Source organism: Chanodichthys erythropterus, chromosome 3 (genome assembly GCF_024489055.1).
Source record: "Chanodichthys erythropterus isolate Z2021 chromosome 3, ASM2448905v1, whole genome shotgun sequence".
Lineage (NCBI taxonomy): Eukaryota > Metazoa > Chordata > Actinopteri > Cypriniformes > Xenocyprididae > Chanodichthys > Chanodichthys erythropterus.
Window position 1 is genome coordinate 53,925,964 of NC_090223.1, and position 22,060 is coordinate 53,948,023.

Genomic DNA, 22,060 nt, shown 5'->3' on the forward strand with positions numbered 1-22,060 from the left:
ATAATAACAATAGACATTATACCATTGCCACGATACCATAGTCATACTGCCCAGCCCTATTAGAAAGGACATCTCATAGTCTTCCACTGTATTTATATGAAGTTATTGATATTTTTTTATGCCCTTACCCAACACCTACCCCTAAACCTAACCTTCACAGAAAACTGTGCACATCATTAGACTGAAATATAAACATGATTCAGCCAATTTATAAACATTTTTAACTAGTGAAATGTAGAATGACACGTAAAATGTGGCTTTTAAACAACTTGAAATAAAAACTAACAATTTACTTACAAATGGTTTAATAATAATAATAATAATAATAATAATAATAATAATAATAAATGTTCCTGGTCATATCCAAAGTGTCTTACTCACCATTTTTCTAACAAGAAATGTAAAACTAAATGAAAGTCCAAAGATTATTTTTTTTAAATGTGATATTTATTCATAAGCCCTCTATAAAAAAATTGTAATACTAAACCACGTTTACAGTTGATACTCATAAAGTATTTTTTTGTTTGTTTTTGTAAAATGTTTACCCCAAAATCAAACCTTACTTTACACATGTACAATCTTTACAATGTTTCAAAGCAAAGAACAGAGAAAAAAAACAAAACAAAAAAAAAAACAAAAACAATGGAACAAAATAAACAGATATAAAGATATACATAATTTTTCATTAACAAAGTTAGAACATCTCATTTATCAGAGACTCTTGGACAAGCGGAATATTAAGTACATGCCTTTTGGCATTTAAAGAAAGCTGCTTAATAGGACAGACGTTCCTGCGTCCTCCTTATCACTTCCTGTTACCCACCAGCCTTTGCAAAAAGCTTAGAAATGCTGAGTGCCGTTCAAATATTTAGCCAAAGTAGTATTGCACCTTTGCCATGAACAAGTGACCTGCTCTTGTAACATATCAGACGTGCTGACCTGAATATCCTTGCTCCCTCTGCAACAAAACACCTTTGACCTTCATTTGGGAACACTAATTAAGTTTCTCCCCTGATTTAAAAGGATATTGTGTCCAACAGCAACTCTGAATCTGTGTGTAACGATTAGAGCTGTGTGACTTACAGACAGGTCCTTAGATAATATGCATGCTTAACGTATGCTAAGTACATTCACAACTCTATCCAGTGCCCTCTTGTGTCAAAACAGTCAAACATAAAGGCAGAGTACAAAAAAGGCACACATACTTGCACACACACACACATGACAATTTTATATAAACCTTCCTCTGATTAGAAGAGGTTTTTTTTTTAGTTTTTTAAATAAACAAATCTAATCAAATCCTAATACATATCAATTATACTAGTTTTATGATGTCAAACTATTAATGGGGAACAAGTCATAAGCCCAGGCTATATTCAGAATGGAATATCAGCTTTGTACTTAGTAAATATGGTGAAGTATGGAAGCTTTTTTCCGCCACTGAATAAAAAGTAAAAATTGTAATTGTGAATTTTTTTAATCTCACAATTCTGACTTTTTTTTGCAATTGCGAGATACAAACTTACAATTCTGAGAAAAAAAGTCAGAATTGCAAGAAAAAAAATCCAAATTGTAAGATATAAACTCGCAATTGTGAGATGTAAAGTCTTAATTGCGTGTTATAAAGTAAGAACTGTGAGGTATAAACAGAATTGCGAAATATATTCACAATTGCAAGATACAAACTTGCAATTCTGAAAAAAAAAGTCAGAATTGTGAGAAGAAAAGTCAGAATTGCAAGATGTAAAGTCGTAATTGCGTGTTATAAAGTCTGAATTGCGAGATATAAACTTGCAATTCTAAGAAAAGTCAAGTCTTTTTCCCCTCATAATTGGACTTTATATCAAGCAATTGCAGAAAATTAAGAACTGCGAGGTATAAACTCGCAAGTGTGAGAAAAAAGTCAGAATTGTGAGCTATAGTCGAAATTGCGAGATATAAAGTCCGAATTGGGAAATACAAACTCGCAATTCTGAGAAAAAAAAAGTCAGAATTACAAGAAAAAGTGTCCAAATTGCAAGATATAACCTCACAATTGCAAGATAAAGTCAGAATTGCGAGATATAAACTCGCAATTCAGAGAAAAAAAAACAAAAAACAGCCGTTTACCCCCTCAGAATTATACTTTATATCTCACAATTTTGACTTTTTTATTGTAATTGCAAGATATAAAGTCGCAATTGCATGTTATAGTCAGAATTGCGATCAAAAGTTAGCCTTTTTTCCCCTCAGAATTGAACTTTGTAATTCGCAATTCTGAACTTTTTCTCAGAATTGCAAGATATAAAATTGCAATTGCGAGAAATAAAGTGTGAAATGTAAAGTTGCAGTTTGTGAGGAAAAAAAAGTCAATTATGAGATGTTGCAATTTTTTTATTTATTTATTTTTTTATTCAGTGGCGGAAACAAGCTTCCATAGTAAAGTGTATACTGTTTACTCCTTTTGTAAATAGCAAGTGCTTGTTTAATGCAGCAATTATTGAAAATAAAAATCCAATTTTGTGTGTAATTTACATTTGGCTTTCTGATCAAATTATGTGCTTCTGGTTCAGACATCACACTAGTCAATTTGAGTGCATTGTATTGTGGGATACAGTATTCCGTGCTCTACTGCACAAATGTGGTACTGTAGGTCATCCAAGTATTCTGTCTATACATACAGAAAAATTGCATTCTGTGCACAGCATACATACTATATACTCCAGCAGTACGAGAAGTATGCTATTCTAAATATAGTCTCATATATTCTTTCCTTTCAGGCTCTCTGAAATAAGCAAATTGCAAGGCCAATCATGACCATGGGGACATTCTGGTAGTCCATTTGTAAATCTAAAAGGATGGGGTAAACGGTCAGGAAACAGAGGGGTCAGTGAACGGCGTCACTTCCCCTGCAGGGCTGGAGCAGTTGTTAATGGGGTGGCAAGAGGTGAAGGTCTGACTGTAGCTCAAGCCGCATGCACATTAGTGCCACACTTTTGGGTCAAATAGATTGCGGCAAATAAGACATTTTCATCATGATCCATTGGTTTTGTAATAAAACAGTAACACTGACAATAAATAAACACTAATGATAAAACAACTTAAAAAAAAAAAAATACATATATAATACTTGAACAATACAGTGAAGATTGCATAATCAGAAACGACCATTTTTGGCACAAAAGAAGAATGCTGTGATTGTGTGAGCCTTTCAAACAGTGGATGCTCCTTCATGCATGAATGCGATTGTCCCTCACAGTGAAAAACGAGTGCATGGAGTACAGTCTGACTGTACGCCAACTTCTCTACGAACTCCAGCTGTGCCTAGTGCTCGAACAATCCCTTGCTTTTAGTGCCCTGACCCTGGGATTCTAAGATAAAGAATCAGGTGTATTTCACCGTTAACAGAAATACCCCTTTTGATGGGTGCTAAATTTAAAAATGAGCAAAGAAATATGTAAATACAGTGCAGGATGCATTTGAAAACAAAAGAAATGCATCAGATACAGTAATAACACATGTCGGAATTCTTTTTCAGGTTCTTCTGGTATTATATACCAGAGTTTTAGGTGAATCTCACAAATTCGGTCAGGAGCAAACAAATCATTGTGCCCAGGCAGACCTTCTGATTTTTATGAATGTATTATATTTATGGGAATGACAATTTTCCCACATTACAGCAATGAGAGTTTGGGGGTTTAAACTGCATCAGTTTATGCAAAGCAAAGAATTTCTTTATGATTTTGAAGTGAATTATGGCCTGGACATTTCTTTATGAGATTCACCCTTTTACTCTCCTTATTTGTAGACTCACATGATTAAATTCAATCACTCATGTCAAATTACTACTCATAATAAAATCTGTAGAACGATTTTAAAGTTTCAATACTTGTTTCCCTTTGTTTTAACATTAAAGTGTTGAGTCTGCAAACATAAGCAACAACAAACTGGAGTAAGACATTAGAGGAACAAATGCCCAAAGTGCAGCCGATAAAAGGATGGCGTCCCATGTAACCTCTCTCCCTGAAAGAGAAGAACAGGGCAGGGATGCCTCCTCTCTCACTGTATCAGCAGGCCATGTGCAGTGCAATGCATACATCATCAGTTCACCCTCTCACAGAAATCAACAACTACTAGATCACCCACTTATACAAAAATAAATCAATCGAAACATGGCAAGATAAGCCTCTGTACATTACACTTATATAAAATAGCTTTGAATATTTACATATAGACAACAAAAATAACACATACACACACACAAAACAAACAAACAAACAAACAAAAAAAAAAACAAACACAAGCAACCTGTCCTGTACAATATACACCTGAATAAAAAGACATGTTAAGAGGTACTGAAGTGTATGGCTTGATAGGAAACAATTCCCTATATATACATACATGAAATTAATATTATATATATATATATATATATATATATATATATATATATATATATATATATATATATATATATATATATATATATATATATATATATATATATATATATACTTATATGTACTTAAATATCCCTGGAATCATGAAAGTGACGTGCGGAGAGCGCCCAACACCGCCACAGCCTACAACATGGCTCAAGTCTTCACAGTCATCCGCCATGTTCTCCAAACCAAGAGTTTTGCTTTGGTGATCTAAGATCAGATAAACGGTTCATAGAAAATTATATCCACAATATGTCCATTAGATAACCTAAAGAGAATTAGGACCATGGAAAAACTGCATCTACTCTAAGGTATCGCTAGGAGGATCATGCAGATATCTTCCCAGAGTAGACGGTTTGTGGGTATGACGGTGGTAGTCTACCTCCTGGTCCTCTGTCAGAACGTCCAGTGCACCCCGGCTTCTTACTTGCAATGCAGCATCTCTGACTTTGGACCAAAGACAACTCAGTAGTATACGCAGACATGCAAGTCCAGTGCTAACAGAGTATGGACATCCCATCTGCAGTGAGCAGCTGCCCACTGGTGGGGTCGTAGGTGCCGGCCAGGTAGTACAGGTCATGATAGCTCCCATCGGACTTCCTGTTGCGGGTCAATCGCTCATACTCCTCACGTGTGACCACCTGGCACTTATGAGAGATTGTCTGGACGTCATTTTCATCCTCATGGCATGACTGGTACAAGGCATGCTAGGGAAAATGAAAAATTATTTCCTTTAACAACTCGCATTACCTGATAGCATTGTCTAAATACTAAGGCTGCCCCTAATAGTCGACTAAACGTCAGTCAACCAAAATTTTATTAATTGGTTAATTGCAGAAACTCCACAGGAAGTGGCAAAGTCACGCAGTCTGTGAGGGACAGATCATTAATGGCGGGTCCTTGTGGTAATTACAGTATGTCGACTAATGGCTAATCGGGGGCAGCCCTACATACCAATGTTTCAGTACTCATTGTCAAAACTTCTAATGTTTATAGCATCTTCTAAAAGTCCATCATGACTGACTGGCTTCCATATATCTAGATACTTACTTTGCCATCACGATGTCTCTTGCCTAGCTTGGTCTCTTCAGGGTGATAGAACCACTTGACCTTCACGACCATACTGCTCTGCCACGATTCCCAGAAACTCTCAATGCGGCCGATCAATGGTAGATGAGGCTGCCCAGTAGAAAGGAACACAGCACAGTCTCCTACCCGCACCACGTCCTTGCCACGTACTATGGCCTTGAAGAAAAGCTTCCGTGCCTTTCCCTTACGTCCACGGCGCTAATGTAATAAAGAGAGCTTCTGAGTTTTGCATATGTTTGTACACGAAAATTATTTTGTTTGCTTAAAAGGTCAAGTTTACGGGAATGAGAACAAAAATAAAGGCTGTTTCCAGCCAGGCCCATCTGCTATTGTTTGCACTATAGTTAACCACCCACTAAACAGCTTATTAAATGTAGTCACTGGTTAGAAACTCATATCATTGGTTAAGCATAGGGATGCACCATATTGGCATTGGTAACTATAATGGTAAGTACCAAACCACAAGCCTCTATTCTCAAGACTCCAAAAAAATGATACCAGTGCATGCTTAGTTGAGCCAGACATTGACATGACAAAACAACTTAAAGTCGGGGCTCCCAGACAGGTTCCTGGAGTGCCCCCAACACTACACATTTTGCATGTCACCTTTGTCTGACACACCCATTTCAGGTCTTGGATTCACTACTAATGAGCTGATGACATCAGGTGTGTTTAATTAAGGAGACATTAAAAACATGCTGTGTTGGGGGGCAAGGGCGGAGCCAGACATTGTAAACATTCGGGGCTTAGCCCAAATCTATGTTTGTCCAAAGACAATTTAATTTTCTATTAACAGCTTTACTGACATGAAAGGAGCTTTTGTTGTCGTATTCTTGTTCAGAAAATGTACATTATTTGACACTGTAATTTGTAAAACTTTGTTGGATGTACCTCCGCTAGGGGGGTCCGGGGGCATGCGCCCCCGATAGAAAATTTTGTACATTTAAAGGTTAAATGCATCAATCTGGTGCACTCTGAAAACTCAAAATTAAGAGCTTCAACCCATGTACAGTGTGCAAATTGAACAAAGAAACAGCATTGACTTGTACCTGGTCCAGGAACATGGTTGGGAACCCCTGACTTAGAGCAATGTTTTGAAAGCCCTACAAAGTTAGTGTTTACACCCTTTACACCCTTAGGATTCAGATTTGTGAATGCCTGATCTGAAGTTGGACTCTGCACATTAAACTGGGATAGATTAACAAAGCTGGGATAAAAGTGGTTATCTTTTCAACAATGACTCACTTGTGTGGGGCTTCCTGACCACCTCCACAGCTGTCTTGATGGCAGGATGGGTGACACTCTGGGCTTAGTTTGGTCTGCTAGAAGCCGTTGCCTCTTAACTAGATCTTTAGAGGTCTTGGAGAGTGAACTAGGAAACTCTTTCCTCTTTAGTAGCTTGCTGCTAGCACTGTGGTTGCTATGCCCTTCTTTGGCAGTGGACACGGCCACAGCTTTGGCCACAAAGGTGTGCCGTGGGGGTCCCACAGGGGGTTCAGGGGTCTGGAGCAATGAATGGTGGGGGGTCAGGCAGCTCTGGAGTAGCAGCGTGGAGCTTTCCTCATCCTCTGAGCTGTAAGATGAGTCATTTTCAGAAGAGCACAGACTGGAACTCGAAAGAGAGCCTGAGCTGGAGGAGCTGGAAGAACCTGAGGAAGATGAGGAGACTGAGATGCGTGAGAGAAATTGGCCAGCTGTTCTCAAACCTCCAGAGGCAGAAGCAAGTGCAGCACTACCTGTCCTCCTCTTCACCTCTTCCTCTTCCTCATCCATGTCTGAGTAAGAGCTGTGGCAGTCTCTGTGGCAGACAATGTTCAAGTCTCCATACTCACTCATGGGCATTGAAGGTGAAGGCTTCCTCTGGACTGATGTACCTTTCAGCAGGAGCTCTGCTCGTGAGCCATCACCTTTCCTGTTGTCCTTGACCAGCAAAACTGGGTGTGAATAAGCCTCTGCCCTGGGAAGACCACCTACACCATTGGAGCCAAATCCTGAGGCTCCCAGCAACAGGAGAGCCTTACTGTTCTTGGTCTTTGGAGATGTTACACCTTCATGGTCCAATTTGACTAGAAATTCTGCTTTCTTGCCCCGAGGTGGTGCTGGCTCCTCAATTCTCTTCTTTTGACCATAAGAGGTGTTCTTGCCCTCTAGTGAAATCCCAGATGTTTGGCTCCCAAAGGATGAATAACCATTAGCTATGCTGCTGAAGGAGTCTACCTCAAAAGAGCTACTGCTAAAGAGGCCTTTGGTTGGTGTTGTCATGGATACTGAAGGTCGAGAGGATGTTTCTGCCACCCTGCCTTTCAAGGCCTTCTTCGAAGCTGAGCCATTGAGCTGGAAAAAGTTAACAGGCATTCTCTTCCTGGGTGCAGCCACTGATGGCCATGTCAAAGCAGATGCTGAGCTCTTGGCTACACTGTCTAAGAGAGACTTCTTTAGCCCTGAACCTTTAGGCCTCCCTGTAAGGAAATAATTGTTTACAGTAAACCTTAGGTTGATCAACATTCACAGAGTCTTAGACAACATTTATGGGCATCATAGGCACATTTGGAAAGTTGTCTATATAGGCAACTCACTAGATTTTGAGGCAAAGCGATTTCTGGTGGTTTATTGGAGAAATAAAAGGCAGAGAGTCATACCTGGTCTTCTGACTGGCTTATCCTGAGCTTTGTATCTGCCTGTTCTTGCCATCCTGCTTTCTTGCATATAGCTATTTTTCCCAAGCTGCCCCTCAGGGACAAGCACAGGACTCGACTCAGCACCTGAAAGAGCAAATAATTTTTCTATTGACCTTTAAAGATTATAACAAAGTATATCAAATATACAGTACGTCAAGTCAGTGTGACAGATGCTCGGTTCCAAATCCTAGGCTTAGCCTATAATACTTGTATTGTACCACTAGTATTGTTATTTTTATTCTTTAGTTTTGGAGTTGGCTCATTGTAGAGAGTGGGACAATTAATAGGAAGAAGCTTCAGGCCAGAGGGACTAGAGGTTTTGGCCACAAGGTTGCTGCCTAAATGGTTTTAAATCAATAACTTGTTCAGTTTTTGCTATTTAGAGTAGGTTTGGTGCTGTTCAACTGGTGGAAGCCACTCACTAGATTTTAAAACAGAGCTAATGACCAATTCTTATTAGAATGTCTAGTGAGGTAAAACTATAAAATGCAAAGTGGGACCTACATTGGATTTGATATCCAGGAGGAAGGAAGCGAATATTAGAGAGAGAGATCCACCCTCTATCTCCATCATCAAACTCCACCATAACCCCACCAGGTTTACCTTCATCACCACCTAGAAGACCACCAGAACTAGGTTAATGTAATTGAATCACTTTTCATTAGTTCGTTAACCTCTGAATGGGTTAAAAAAAATATTATTTGAGATGATTCTAATGACAGGGAAAAAAATGTGTCTCTGTGTGTCTCACCCCTTCGCACATATCCCGGATAAAGACAACGTGAGCGCTCACTCCAGTAAGCACACACTCTAGTCCCTTCTGTTAGCACAGTCTCAGTGTCAGGGCGTACGTCCAGTACCTAACACACACACACACACACACAGGAACAAACTTCTGTCAGGCAATGCCATTGAAAGTGGTTTTGGACTCCCAAGATGATAAATGACACACACACAGAAGTCAATCAGTGAGGCCCTTATGAAAGCAGCACTTATCTCATGCCAGCATGTTAGGGCTGAAAGCCACGGAAGCGGAGGTGCGGTAAACACTAACTTGCTGAGTAATAATGAGGAGTGTGTGAATGGTGCGACTGTGATTGCAGGTTTGCAGCGTTTCTCTGTCTAACAGAGCGCCCAGATCTCTCCATTCAGCTCGAGCCCTTTTCAGGTTTCTTTAATTTACTGTTGCTATGGCAACAGGCACTCTCTGACTGATGGGATGTGAAGCTGGAAGGTTGTGTGTGTAGATTGGTGTCAAAGGTACATGGAGGATTGGAATGCTCTAGAAAGTGGAAGTTCAGTGTAATTAGAGACAGCTGCTGTAGACCGTTTACACAATGAAACAGCTGAATAACACAAGTGTGTGTGTGTGTTTCTGTGTGTTGAATAGAAAATAGAAATATGAACTGTTTAGAATAAAGCAGTAACAATAGGAAATGTTTGAGTAAAGTTGATACAGTACACTACATTAATACAGTACATTAAATTGTTTTAGCATGGCAGGTACACTGACTAATCAGGTTTCAGGACAGTATCTATCCATTTTATCATTGTATATTTATGGGCAACCCTGCTATCTAGACATTGCCAATGGCCACTAAAAAAAACTATGGGTCAAAGACTAGTCTATCTAGTAAATGAATACATATACTAAGTCAATGTTTTGTGTCAGTGCTACTGATCCTTGTGCAGGATGTTATTAGAAATGTGGAAAACAAGTGAGTCAACACCACTGATCTCTCCTAACACAAACACAGGAACAAGAAGGAAACAGGTTACAAGCAAAACTGAACAGACGCCAAGAATGTACTATGGTTTACACTATATAATTAGAGTCCATTGGCTTAGATTAGCTACAATGTTGTTGTAACCTGTGAAACTAACATTGAGGGAGAACAGTGCTCCTCGTGGGTGTGCACACACAATGCATCATTTGCATTCAGAAATGGCAGTTTTTGATGTTTTTAACACTCAGTCTTAATGCCAGTCATCCATAAAATATGCTATGACTGTTTTCAAACACGTTTCCCACGTCTGGTCAGGTAAAGTCATATGGGTTAGGGACAAGAGTAAGAATTTAAATTTTTTGAGGAACTATAACAGTGTTAAAACGCAAAATGGTGAAGATAGTGTGGAAACCAGTTCCCTGCATGTCTACATTCACCAACAATAATATGGGCATTTGAAATGCACAAACGCATCCTGAGAGTACAGCCACTTATACTGGTGGCTGTTGAGGGAAATGTCAATTTGCCCTGCTGGCATATTATTGAGGTTTGCTGTGGGATTTCATATGTTGGAATAAAAAGATATGAAGGTGCTGGAAAGGCCCAGTGCTCACTGAATAAAGATGTGCTGTGTGCAGGCGTCTAGAGGAGGTGGATGTGATTGTGTTTTGGCGGCAAAATAGTGACAGATGCTCCTCAACCATTTTAAACAGGATGCACTTTCCATTAACAGGGTAGAAACAACAAATGATCAGTACATTTATTTTAATGTTGTATGAGGTTTGCAATAGTTGCAGACCTGTTATTCAGTTTTTTTGTGTGTGTGATTGTCTATATATAAACATAAAAGGTAATATGTAATGATAATGAAAATAGTCAACAACAATATTTGTAAAAGTTAAGAAAAATGGAATGAGTCTATTTAGACTTTTATTGCAATGAATTTAATGTAAGTTGGACGTAATTTGGGGCATTATTTGATGTATTTAAAACTAGCTACTTTTCTTTTATACAAAGTCTAAATTCATACAGCACCAAAAACATGGCATTTGTCCCTATTAAGCTTTTAGAAAGAATAAGTAATAGGTCATCAAAGTGTACCGTATTTGTGGAAAGTGTCAAGAAGAGTCTGTGTGTTAATTAGGGGTGTAACGGTTCTCGGTAAAAAAAATTTAAAAAAGTTGAACAGTTCTCACGGTTCGGCATGCACTTGCAATCTGACTACACACATCCATTATAATATGGTTTGTTGAAAATTTAGTTAGGCTAATATATGTTTCTGTTGACTGATATGCATTCTGGCTTACCACTTTGTTCAATGCAAGTGCCATATGATATAATATGACCAGTCATTTACACCGTCATCACCCGGATGTTGATATCGCGCAGGTGAGACCTGAACAGCAACTAAGCTCATTTAAGCCTGGCCAATTTAAACATTCAAGCGCAAGACGACGTGAAAGAGCACTCATTCGAAGCACGCACTCAGACGGCAGGCAAATATTGAGTTCTTTGATAAGTCTTGTGCTTGAATGGAGAAATTCACACAAAAATTATGTCAACATGTCCGTTTTGGTGAGTATCCTAACAAACATAGTAGGTTATGTCTTAATTGAAAGTAAACAGTTGTGAAAGACCATGCATGTGCATTATGTCCTAAAGTGACAGCAGCCTAATATTCCTGCTGTCTTTGTTTTTAATGTTAATCAAACAATTAAAAAAAAAAGGAAATCACTCACTGCTCTTGACTGAATAGCTTTTGTTACTTTAAAAATGATTATATTATTATTTGAATAATTTACAGTCCTTTTATCTCTGATCACAGCACATACCATACCAAAACCGTGACCCTAAAACCGCGATAAAAACCAATCCGTGAGTAATTTGAACCATTACACCCCCAGTGTTAATGTGTGTACATGTAGGTGAGAGGGTGTGAACGGGTAGATCTTGATCTGGTGTGAAGAAAACTAAAGCAAAAGGTGTGCAGGAAATAGGACTTTAGGAAATTGTGTTGTGTATAGGGATCTCAGGAAAGAGGATATTGTTCTGCGCAGTTCTTTAATGGAAGAGGGGATTTTGGAGGATGTGGTGATGTGCGTGGGTCCTGAGAGGCCAAAGCTCAGAGCGTAGGCAGGTTTGTTTGCTGTAAGTGGGAAACTCACGGCTTCCTGCAAGAGCTGCTCCAGGGAGTAGATTCTGGGTCGGTTTCCTCTCTCCCTGTCGATAACAATACTGTAGCTGGAGAGAGAGCAGAAAGTACAAAGGAGTTATTTTCAGTGCTGTGTGTAATGCTTGGCCATCCGTGTCAAACTCCTACGGAAAGCTCACTTTCATTGGCTGTGACTGATTCTCTTAAGCAACACTTCTACTGCTGAACAGAGGACTTAGAGGAAGTGATGTTGCAGGCTGACTAGTGCAACCAACTAAGGTCTGTGGGAAACTAGTGGGTGATGATCACTGCTCATTTAACTGTGGTAGTGAAGTAACGTTAATCGAAACAGCAACAGGAGTTTACGATAGGTGCAAGACATTCTGTAAACAGGCACACACAGAATGTGCACCTGTTATTCACAAAGTAACCTACTACACATCCTTCACTCCTCACAAGTAAATTTTTTAGTTTATTACACGGCTGTGTTGAACACTGGATTCTAATGGTTAAAGGGATTCTTCACCCGAAAAATTAATATTCTCTCATCATTTACTACAAATGTATATGACTTTCTTCTGTGGAACACAGACAGAGATTTTTAGAAAAAATAATTTACCTTTGTGATACCATATAATGCAAGTTGACGGGACCCTCATAGTTCAGAAACCACACAAAGTCAACATGACGGTAATCCATATGACACCAGTTGATGAGTCGGTGTCTAACGAAACAATAGGTGTTTGTATTTTTCAACTATAAACCATATCGCTTCCGACCAACTGTCAAATGCAGGTTCATGAGTTCTCGTTTGACGTCAACATTGTGAAACATACAAAAAGTGACATCCTCTGTGCTACAGCATCACTTTTTTTTTTTGAGTTTCACAACATTCTTACATCACGTTCACAATGTGCTGACGTTGCGCTTCACTGTGCTCTCATGAACCCATGTATGACAGTTGGCTGGATGTGATGGTTTATCATTTAAAATGAGTAAATTATGCGTGAATTTTGATTTTGGAGTGGAATTTCAAAGTCCCTTTAAGACAAGTCATTTCACTCGGAGGCTATCTTTAAGTGCAGCTCCTATCTCTTTGAATGGGGAAACATCAAATTCTCCAAAGCTGTTTGCCAAGCTTTCGATTAAATTTCATTTATAAAATCACAAATGAAATCTGACAACAACGGTCTCATAAATTTTGTTTCTAAATGCTTGAATCATGACCAAAAAATTTTTTTTATTTTTCACACTGGATTAAGCTAATGTGCATGCGCAGTCCTAAATGCGTCTCTTGCGTCTCATTTCAGAGGCGTGCGTCTGACTGTTTCTGTAGGAACCGGAGCTTCTAACGGCCGCCGCAGTGACGCGATGACTTTACCAATTGCCAATTGGCTTTTATTTAGACGGCGGACTTATTCCGCCATATTGCGCGTTGCACTTTCTCCCATTCAAAACAATATGAGTGATGCATCTTGTGTTCTATAGTCTTTGGGAATATCCCTTTAATAGTGGTATTTTTTATGTATCATGTAGGGATGCTCGATCATGGCAAAAATCTTAATCACAATTATTTCTGGTCAATACTGAAAGCACGATATAATAGGTGTGCTATATGCAGGGGTGCACATAAATTCTCAAGGGAGCACCTGGAGATGTTGCTTGGTACTCGCACTTTACACGACACACTTGTCCTAAAAGCTGTCCTCATCAATTTCCTCCTGATTGCTCTTCTTTTCTCTAGAACATGGTATATGATAAGGATTTTTTTTAAATTGTTTATTTTACTAACATTAATGACACAGACAGCAAGAATATTAGGCTGTTGTCACTTTAAGAAGGAAAGCATGGACCGAATAACTGACACACATCTGGTTTCTTTCTCAACTGTTCACTTGACATAACCAAGAGAATACTTGCCAAATTTTGACATAATTTTGTGTGTATGTGTCTGTTCAAGCGCAAGTAAACGCGAAAGAGGAATTAATTCAGTGTCCGACTGTCTCTCTCTATCTCTGTGTGCGCACGTTTCGGGGGTGTGAGGCTGTGCGCACACATAACAGCTCACGAGTCACGATTTTCGCCTCTTCTTTCGCTTTTAAAATCGTTTAAATGTGTCAACTGGCGAGAAAAAACACCTCCAAATGATACATTTTGACTCTATGATGGTTAAATTTAGCAGTTAATACACGAATCACATGCGTGCCGAACCGTTGAACCTTAACCGTACAATCCGTTGCACATCTTATAATTAAAGAAAAATCTAATAATTAGGGAAAAATCCTACTTCAGTAAGTAAACGTGTCCCTGTGAACCGATCCTCAAAAATGTAATCCAAAGCGGCTAGATGATATGAAGTCTTATTTCACGATATGAGTCATTTTAAACATCAGTGAAATTTCACAACTATCAATACTTTATCAAAAACTAATACTAGATTAACTAATGTAACAAAATAGTCCTTACAAAAGAGTTACAGAAGACAGTAAACACTCAGCTATACAATAAGAACATAGAAACTAATAACAAACAAAAAAGAAGAAATAAATACAAGAGAACAGAACAAAAATATAAATTTAATAAGCAGTGTTTTAAGTTTTTCAGGAAGATGTACTAACAGTTGTATTCAGAAAAGAATTAGGCATTTTGCCTATTTCCAAAAAGGCATTTTGACATTTTTTGTGTGTACGTGTTTAGGTACAAATCCAAAGCCCATTTGCTTATCCGCGTCCGGCTCCAATTTGGAGCGTGCACACAAAAAGCCGTCTGGGGAACAGTGTCTCTTTTGTGGCTTAATGCACTTTTAATAACCCTGTTTAATATCAAGCACGTCCTGCAGTTTAGCAACAGAAGTCTGTTTTTTTACAGCACTCACTTATTTGGCTGATTTGGATGTTAATTTTGGCTTAGGAAGGAATGAAAGCACACCACTGTGAAGGAAAGGAAGGCGCGCGGGATGCAATGCGGCAACGGCACAATAATCACTTTACCTCGATTATCTTGTTTTGATAATCAATTTTGAAGTCAAAATTTAAAATCAATTATAATTAATCGCAAAGCCCTAATATGATGTTAAATAGTATATCTGACCGTTGTCCCTGGCAAGCAGTTTTCTACACTTGTTCTCTCATGTCTCTCATATCACTCCTTACTCTCTTCTTATATAATAAGTTAAACTCAATTTAATATTTCATGTCGTTTCATGTCAGATTTCCCCCAAAATCCAAATATGAAAAGTCTGAAAACAGACAAAACAGCTCAAAAGCAGTAAATATGCTGTAAGGGTTTTTTGTGAGTTATACACTTACACATCAGGTGACTCCAGAGTTTGCACACGGGCAGCATACAGTAGTTCATCTTCTTTGGAGATCAGAACCTTGAGTCCATCGGTCAGAAGCTCTTTGGTCAGAACACAGTTCGGAGGAGCTGCAAGATGAAAAGCATCAAATCTGTTATGCGCATTTCGCAAATGCCCCGGCTCAGAGTCCTCAATGATTTGAATTAAAGGTGCCCTAGAATTGAAAATTTAATTTACCTATTTAAATAACAAGAGTTCAGTAAATGGAAATGACATACAGTGAGTCTCAAACACCATTGTTTCCTCATTCTTATGTAAATTTGATTTGTTTAAAAGACCTCAGAAGAACAGGCGAATCTCAACATAACACTGACTGTTACGTAACAGTCGGGATCATTAATATGTATGACCCCAATATTTGCATATGCCAGCCCATGTTCAAGGCATTAGACAAGGGCAGAACGTCTGGATGTGCACAGCTGAATCATCAGACTAGGTAAGCAAGCAAGGACAATAGTGAAAAATGGCAGCTGGAGCAATAATAACTGACATGATCCATGATATTTTTAGTGATATTTGTAAATTGTCTTTCTAAATTTTCGTTAGCATGTTGCTAATGTACTGTTAAATGAGGTTAAAGTTACCATCGTTTCTTACTGTATTCACGGAGCCAGAGCCATTTCGCTATTTTCATTTTTAAACACTTGCAGTCTGTATAATGCATAAACATATCCTCATTCTTTATAAATCTCTCCAACAGTGTGTAATGTTAGCTTTAGCCACGGAGCATAGCCTCAAACTCATTCAGAATCAAATGTAAACATCCAAATAAATACCATACTTACGCGATTAGATATGCTGCATGACAAACACTTTGATCCATTTTGAGGGTTATATTAGCTGTGTGAATTTTGTTTATGCTGTTTAAGGCAGTCACGAGGTTGTAATTTTGTAATGTTGTAATTTTTGTTTGGAGTGGGGAGTCCCAGTTTGACTTTATTATTTTTTCCCCTTTTGTCGCTGGGCTCCCCATCTCTTATTTCTGGTTACTTTTGTGAGTAATTTGTGTTTAAATAAATCATTTATTTAGAAAACTCTAGCCGTTGTCCATCTGTTATGTTATCTGTTATCTGTTATGTGTCCCTTTTCACTCCTAGGCATTTAAACCAGGGACCGTAACAAACTCAAAATACAGTTTTACATAACAAACGGCGACTTCATGGAAAACAACACCAGTCACCCATTATGATAAAAATACTGTAGCGCACAGTCTTACGTAGACCACAAGTATCCATTTCTTAATGGAAGCTTTGTTAAACAGCTGTTCACCTGGAGCAAATCTGCCATTTGAGGACACCTTCCTCTCTTCATCCTCGTCTGAGAAGCTGCTGTCCTCACCCAGGTGGAAGCCCTCATCTGCTGCAAAACTCTCCATCAGACGGCTGACTGCTCGACCTTTAGACTGAACCACAGAAACGGCACTGAATCACTTGAAGGAAATGAAGGAAAACTCTTTTCTACATTCTCCACATTCAGCAAAATATGTTATCACATGTCAGAGCGTGTGAACATCACCTTTATATAAAGGTACTTCTTACTCAGCAAGAGAAGACAAGTGTTAAATGTACAAAAAGTTGTGTTTGTATGTGTACCTCTCGAAGCCTGGTTCTCCGAGTACTGCCGTTATCATCACTGTCTGCAGACTGGGCCTCAGTCGATAAGTAACTTCTCCTCTACAGTGAGGAAAACTTCAAAGATTAGTTGCAGAGTTCAACTGTATGATACCAGATATAAGTTTGAAAACACCAACTTGTTCGTAATTAGTATTTTCCACAGAACAATAGTCAAGTCTTTAAAACTAGGATGCATTTCCTAGTGATAGGTGCATATTTCAAGTGCCTTAAAGTTATTAAAGTACATGTACAGTACAGGTCAAAAGTTTGGAGACATTTTTAATGTTTTTGAAAGACAGAGCAGTCTCTTCTGCTCATCAAGCCTGCATTTATTTAATCAAAAATACAGAATAAAAGCAATATTGTTAAATATTATTACAATTTAAAATAATGGTTTTCTATTTTAATATACTTTAAAATATAATTTAATTCTGTGATGCAAAGCTGAATTTTCATCAGCATCATTACTCCAGTCTTCAGTCTCACATGATCCTTCAGAAATCATTCTAATATGCTGATTTATTATCAATGTTGGAAACAGTTGTGGTGCTTAATTTTTTTTTTTGGAACCTGTATTACTTTTTAAATATTCATTAATGAATAAAAAGTTTAAAAAAGAACAGCATTTATTTATTTATTTTTTTATAAAAATATACACTACCATTCAAAAGTTTGGGGTCAGTAATATTTTTCTTTCTTTTTTCTTTTTTTTTTTTTTTGAAAGAAATTATTACTTTTATTCAGCAAGGATGTGTTAAATTGATAAAAAAAATGATAGAAATCTTTTCTAACAATATAAATCTTTACTATTTTGAATAAACGCCGTTCTTTTTACCTAAAAATATATTTAAATATTAGCAGCACAACTGTTTCCAACATTCATAATAAATCATAATATTAGAATGATTTCTGAAGGATCATGTTCAGCTTTGATCACAGGAACAAATTACATTCTAAAGTGTATTAAAAGAGAAAAACATTATTTTAAATTTCAATAATATTTCATCAATAATATTTCATAATGCAGCCTTGATGAGCAGAAGATTCTTCTTTTTTAAAAAAAAAACATTAAAAATAGTGATGTGTCTAAACTTTTGACCAGTACTGTAAAATGCATGAATCTAAGATGTTCCTTATAATTGGTTTCCATTTCAATTGCCGCAGTGGTTTTCATTGTTTTTTTGAACAAAATAACCAAGTAAACAAACTAAAAGACGTATTTATAGATAGCTATAATCATTTCCACATAGTCCAGTATTATTGAAGTAAAACTAGACCACTCAAACTGAGTAATATAATCACAATTCCAATTTGAATTGGTGTTGTAACTTTAAAATTCAAACTTACAGCAAATGAAAATCACAATTCCACTTAGTGCAGCATTATAGCCTAGTAGTTTCTATGATTTCTGTCCCATCTTGGCATTTTGTTGTAAAGCAAACCACAGATTATTAAGTTACCGATGTAAATCAAAGTCAAACTGTTACATGCAAACACGTTTATATCTCTGTATACAATTATCTATACTACTCTATTACATCCTATTACTATTACTATATATCTCTGTACATCTAAACAACAAAAAAAAACCAGAATAGCACCAGGCTGAGAGATGGAGAACATGGCATGCATGTTTAAATGAGCTGGAGATCTGTGAGACGCATAAGCATACTTTCTTTGAAATATATTGCGTCACCCTGCACCCCATGTTCTCTGTTCTCATTGCTTACCGTGGCTCTCAGCATGGAGCTCTTTCTTGTGGCTTTCTTCAGCCTCTCGCTGCTGCTGCTGCTGCTGCTGGGAAACGAGAGAAGGCTGCTGCTCTTTCTGTAATGACCCGGCCTGCCCGCAATCCCAGGCCAGCGTTTGTCCTGCAGTCTGGGTCTCCCTGGTCGCCTTCTGACACCTAGTGGTTTGGGGACGGTGACGGATCTACAGGGGGCCCGTCGTTTTACCTTCACGTCCCCCTCTGTTACAGCACGATACTGAGATCCTGAACGGTTTTCACAAAAGAGAAAGGGTTAGAATAAAAAAAGCAGGTGAGGTGTGTCTATCACTGGGTTTTTTGATGACTTTTACCATAAAGTTCTTGTCGTTCCCGCTTAATCTTTGCCTTCTGATTGGCTTCCAGTTTGACAACAGAAAAAGGGGAGGGGCCTGTAATAGCCGACAGATCCCTCAACGCCGGAGCTTTGATGTCTTGGCCTTCCTCGCTGCCGTAACTGCCTTCCTCTTCATCTTCTTCTGTATCATGAAAATGGCATTTCAGTGTGGCTGTTCACATCTGACTTTAATATATATAAATATCCAAACAAAATATATTGGAATGACTATAAAGAAATGGTTGCAGTACAATGACATCTTGATCTAATTTGGAAATCTTCCTGTGCAAACATTTGTACACCATATGAAATAAAGAGTTATATTATTGCTGTCTGGAGGTTTCTGAGGTGCTTAAGTAGCAAGTAAATTAAACATTCATGGGAACAACTTCATATTCTGCTTGATTTCCATCTGTGGAATTGGTATTTAAAACGTTTACTGACAGAAATTCCGATCACAAAGTCTGCAAACATTTTCCTGTAATTTCATTACATTTTTGTAAGTTTGCGAATCTAGATTTGCACAGGTTTTTTTTTTCCATTCCAGTCTATTATTGTGGCATTAAAGGGATAGTTCACCCAAAAATGTCAGCATCATGTCGTTCCACACCCGTAAGACTTTCGTTCATCTTTGAACCACAAATGAAGATCTTTTGGATGAAATCTGGATGAAGACATTTCTGTCCCTCCATTGACAACCTATGCAACTACCACTTTCAAGCCCCAGAAAGGTAGTAAAGAAATCATTAAAGTAATCCAATATGCATTGGAGATTCATATTTTCTAAATAAAGTGGTAAATTATCTTTTTTTGAGCAAACAAAGTACTCGCATCAATTCATAAAATTGAGTTTAAACTCTGAAGTCACATGGATTACTTTAACGATGTCTTTACTACCATTCTAGGGCTTGAAAGTGGTAGTTGTGCAAGCTGTCAATGGTGGGACGGACATCTCTCAGATTTCATTACAAAGATCTTCATTTGTGTTCTGAAGATGAACAAAAGTCTTATGGGTTTGGAATGACATGAGGGCGAGTAATTAATGACCCTTAACTATTTCATATAAACCCACCCCAAAATGACACATTAAGGAGCCTATAATACACCCGGCGCAATGCGACGCAAGGCGCAGCGCAAGTGTGTTTGCTAGTTTGCGTCCGGCGCCGTTCACATTTTCCCGTTCAGCTCCATGTCCTTAAATTAGTAAATGCATTTGCGGCAGTTAGTGCACCCATGGTCTAAAAAAGAGGTGTGTTCCGGCGCATTGCTATTTTAAGGAGCTGAAAATAGACTGCGCCATAGACCATCTCAAACCTGGTCTAAAGTCTAAAGTCAACGGCTCAATATTTTTTTGTTAGAGCGCGTTGGTAGAAACTGCGCCTCTGCGCGCGTCCACAGTGTGCGTTGACTTTGCTTATTACACACAGGGATGCGCATCACAAACATGCCAAATATTAAATACAAAAGGATTACAGTGGAAAAGAATATTATTGTGTAGGCTACATAAATATAAAAATGTAATGATGAATAGTCATTGTGTGTATTAGAATTAGGCTACCTATTTTCAATTCAGCCTATTACTACTTATAATGATGAACAAAATTGGCTAATTAATTGAACAATCGTGCCAATACACACACATATATATATTAACTGACTCATTGTGCGGAGCTATTTGAAAGCCTGCATTTGAAAACCCGCTTTAACTTTGTGCATGAGCAGATCGGTTTCTTCGCTTAAAAAATGGTCAGCTTTTCCGCCACCTAATTCCGCCATGTAAATAGCAATCCGCCATGGCGCTAGCGCATCTCGCTCTTAAAGGGAATGGGAGATAACACTGTAATTGGTGTAACGAAGGCAGGACTCAGAGTAAGTTCCAACTGCAGCGTTTTATTAGAAGTGAGCGTGGTCGTTCAGGCAGGGTCAAACAGGAACAAACAGGAGCAATAAGGAATAGGCAAAGTCGTAGTCAAGGTACAGGCAAGGATCGAGGCAGGCAGCAATGGGTCGTAAAACAGGAATCAGGCAAGATCAATCACAGACAGGCAAACAGGATACAAGGAACCGCTCAGAAATGAGACACAAGTGACAACAATACTTCGCAGTGAGATGGTGTGTGTGGAAGTCCTTTATAGTCCAGGTAATGAGCTGCAGCTGGGTGTGGTGATCAGTGATTAGTGTGAAGTGTGTGCAGGTGAGTGACAGAGAGGATGATGGGAGATGTAGTCCAGGAACAGTGACAGGAACAGACGGTGATCATGACAATTGGTTTATTGAATGTTAGGCCCATTACTCATTAAGAGAATAGGGACAACCCATTTCAAAAATGCACCCCGGCGCAAGGACCATTTTTCCGTCGTTAACACTCTGAGGTCTGACGGTATCGCCGGCGATACCACCGTGGTTTTTTTCTTATCAGTGTGAAAGAGACTCAAAATACTCCGTCAATGTTGCACATACAATTAAGAGTTATACACCATTTTAATCTGTGGAATATCTTCTTTCATTTGTGTACACTCAGAGTAAAAACAGAATTTTGTGCTTTTTGTAAAATAAAGAAAACTAACATGATGCGTGATTTCTCCTCTCCCTCTGAACGAACTCCAATCTGATAGTTCTCAGAAAATGAACTGTAACTTAGTGAATACTAATGACAAAAAAATTACACTTATGTCTAAAAAAACGTTAAGATGTCAGGTTTTAAATCATGTAAGTCAAATCGAAAACAAACCTTCTTTGTTAATGTAATCTGTATGAAAAGAGAGCCATGTCAGAAATCCGTGATTCAGCTCATTATCTGCTAATGCGGCCACGCCCACGGAGCCAGCGCTATTCAGACGCTAATTCAGTCAATACATGCATTTATTATCTCAATCGTGTATTTATTGTCTTGAAAAGTGTTTATCTGGATGTAAAAGTC

At 38.2% G+C, this 22,060-nt stretch overlaps 1 protein-coding gene across 2 annotated transcripts in view; it reads right to left on the reverse strand.

Annotated features, from left to right (window-relative positions):
* Window positions 1-4,497: 4,497 nt before the first annotated feature.
* LOC137017985 (BAH and coiled-coil domain-containing protein 1) overlaps window positions 4,498-22,060 on the reverse strand; it is a 104,869-nt gene continuing 87,306 nt past the window's right edge. For both annotated transcript variants that reach the window (XM_067382804.1, XM_067382803.1), the window contains exons 18-29: window positions 19,118-19,282; window positions 18,769-19,031; window positions 17,018-17,098; window positions 16,695-16,827; window positions 15,376-15,493; window positions 12,081-12,156; window positions 8,940-9,048; window positions 8,693-8,803; window positions 8,150-8,272; window positions 6,756-7,969; window positions 5,472-5,708; window positions 4,498-5,128 (exon numbers count right to left, since the gene is read on the reverse strand). In XM_067382804.1, the coding sequence (XP_067238905.1) occupies window positions 4,919-5,128; window positions 5,472-5,708; window positions 6,756-7,969; window positions 8,150-8,272; window positions 8,693-8,803; window positions 8,940-9,048; window positions 12,081-12,156; window positions 15,376-15,493; window positions 16,695-16,827; window positions 17,018-17,098; window positions 18,769-19,031; window positions 19,118-19,282 (2,840 nt within the window). In that variant the 3' untranslated portion in view covers window positions 4,498-4,918. The remainder of the gene's footprint in view (window positions 5,129-5,471; window positions 5,709-6,755; window positions 7,970-8,149; window positions 8,273-8,692; window positions 8,804-8,939; window positions 9,049-12,080; window positions 12,157-15,375; window positions 15,494-16,694; window positions 16,828-17,017; window positions 17,099-18,768; window positions 19,032-19,117; window positions 19,283-22,060) is intronic.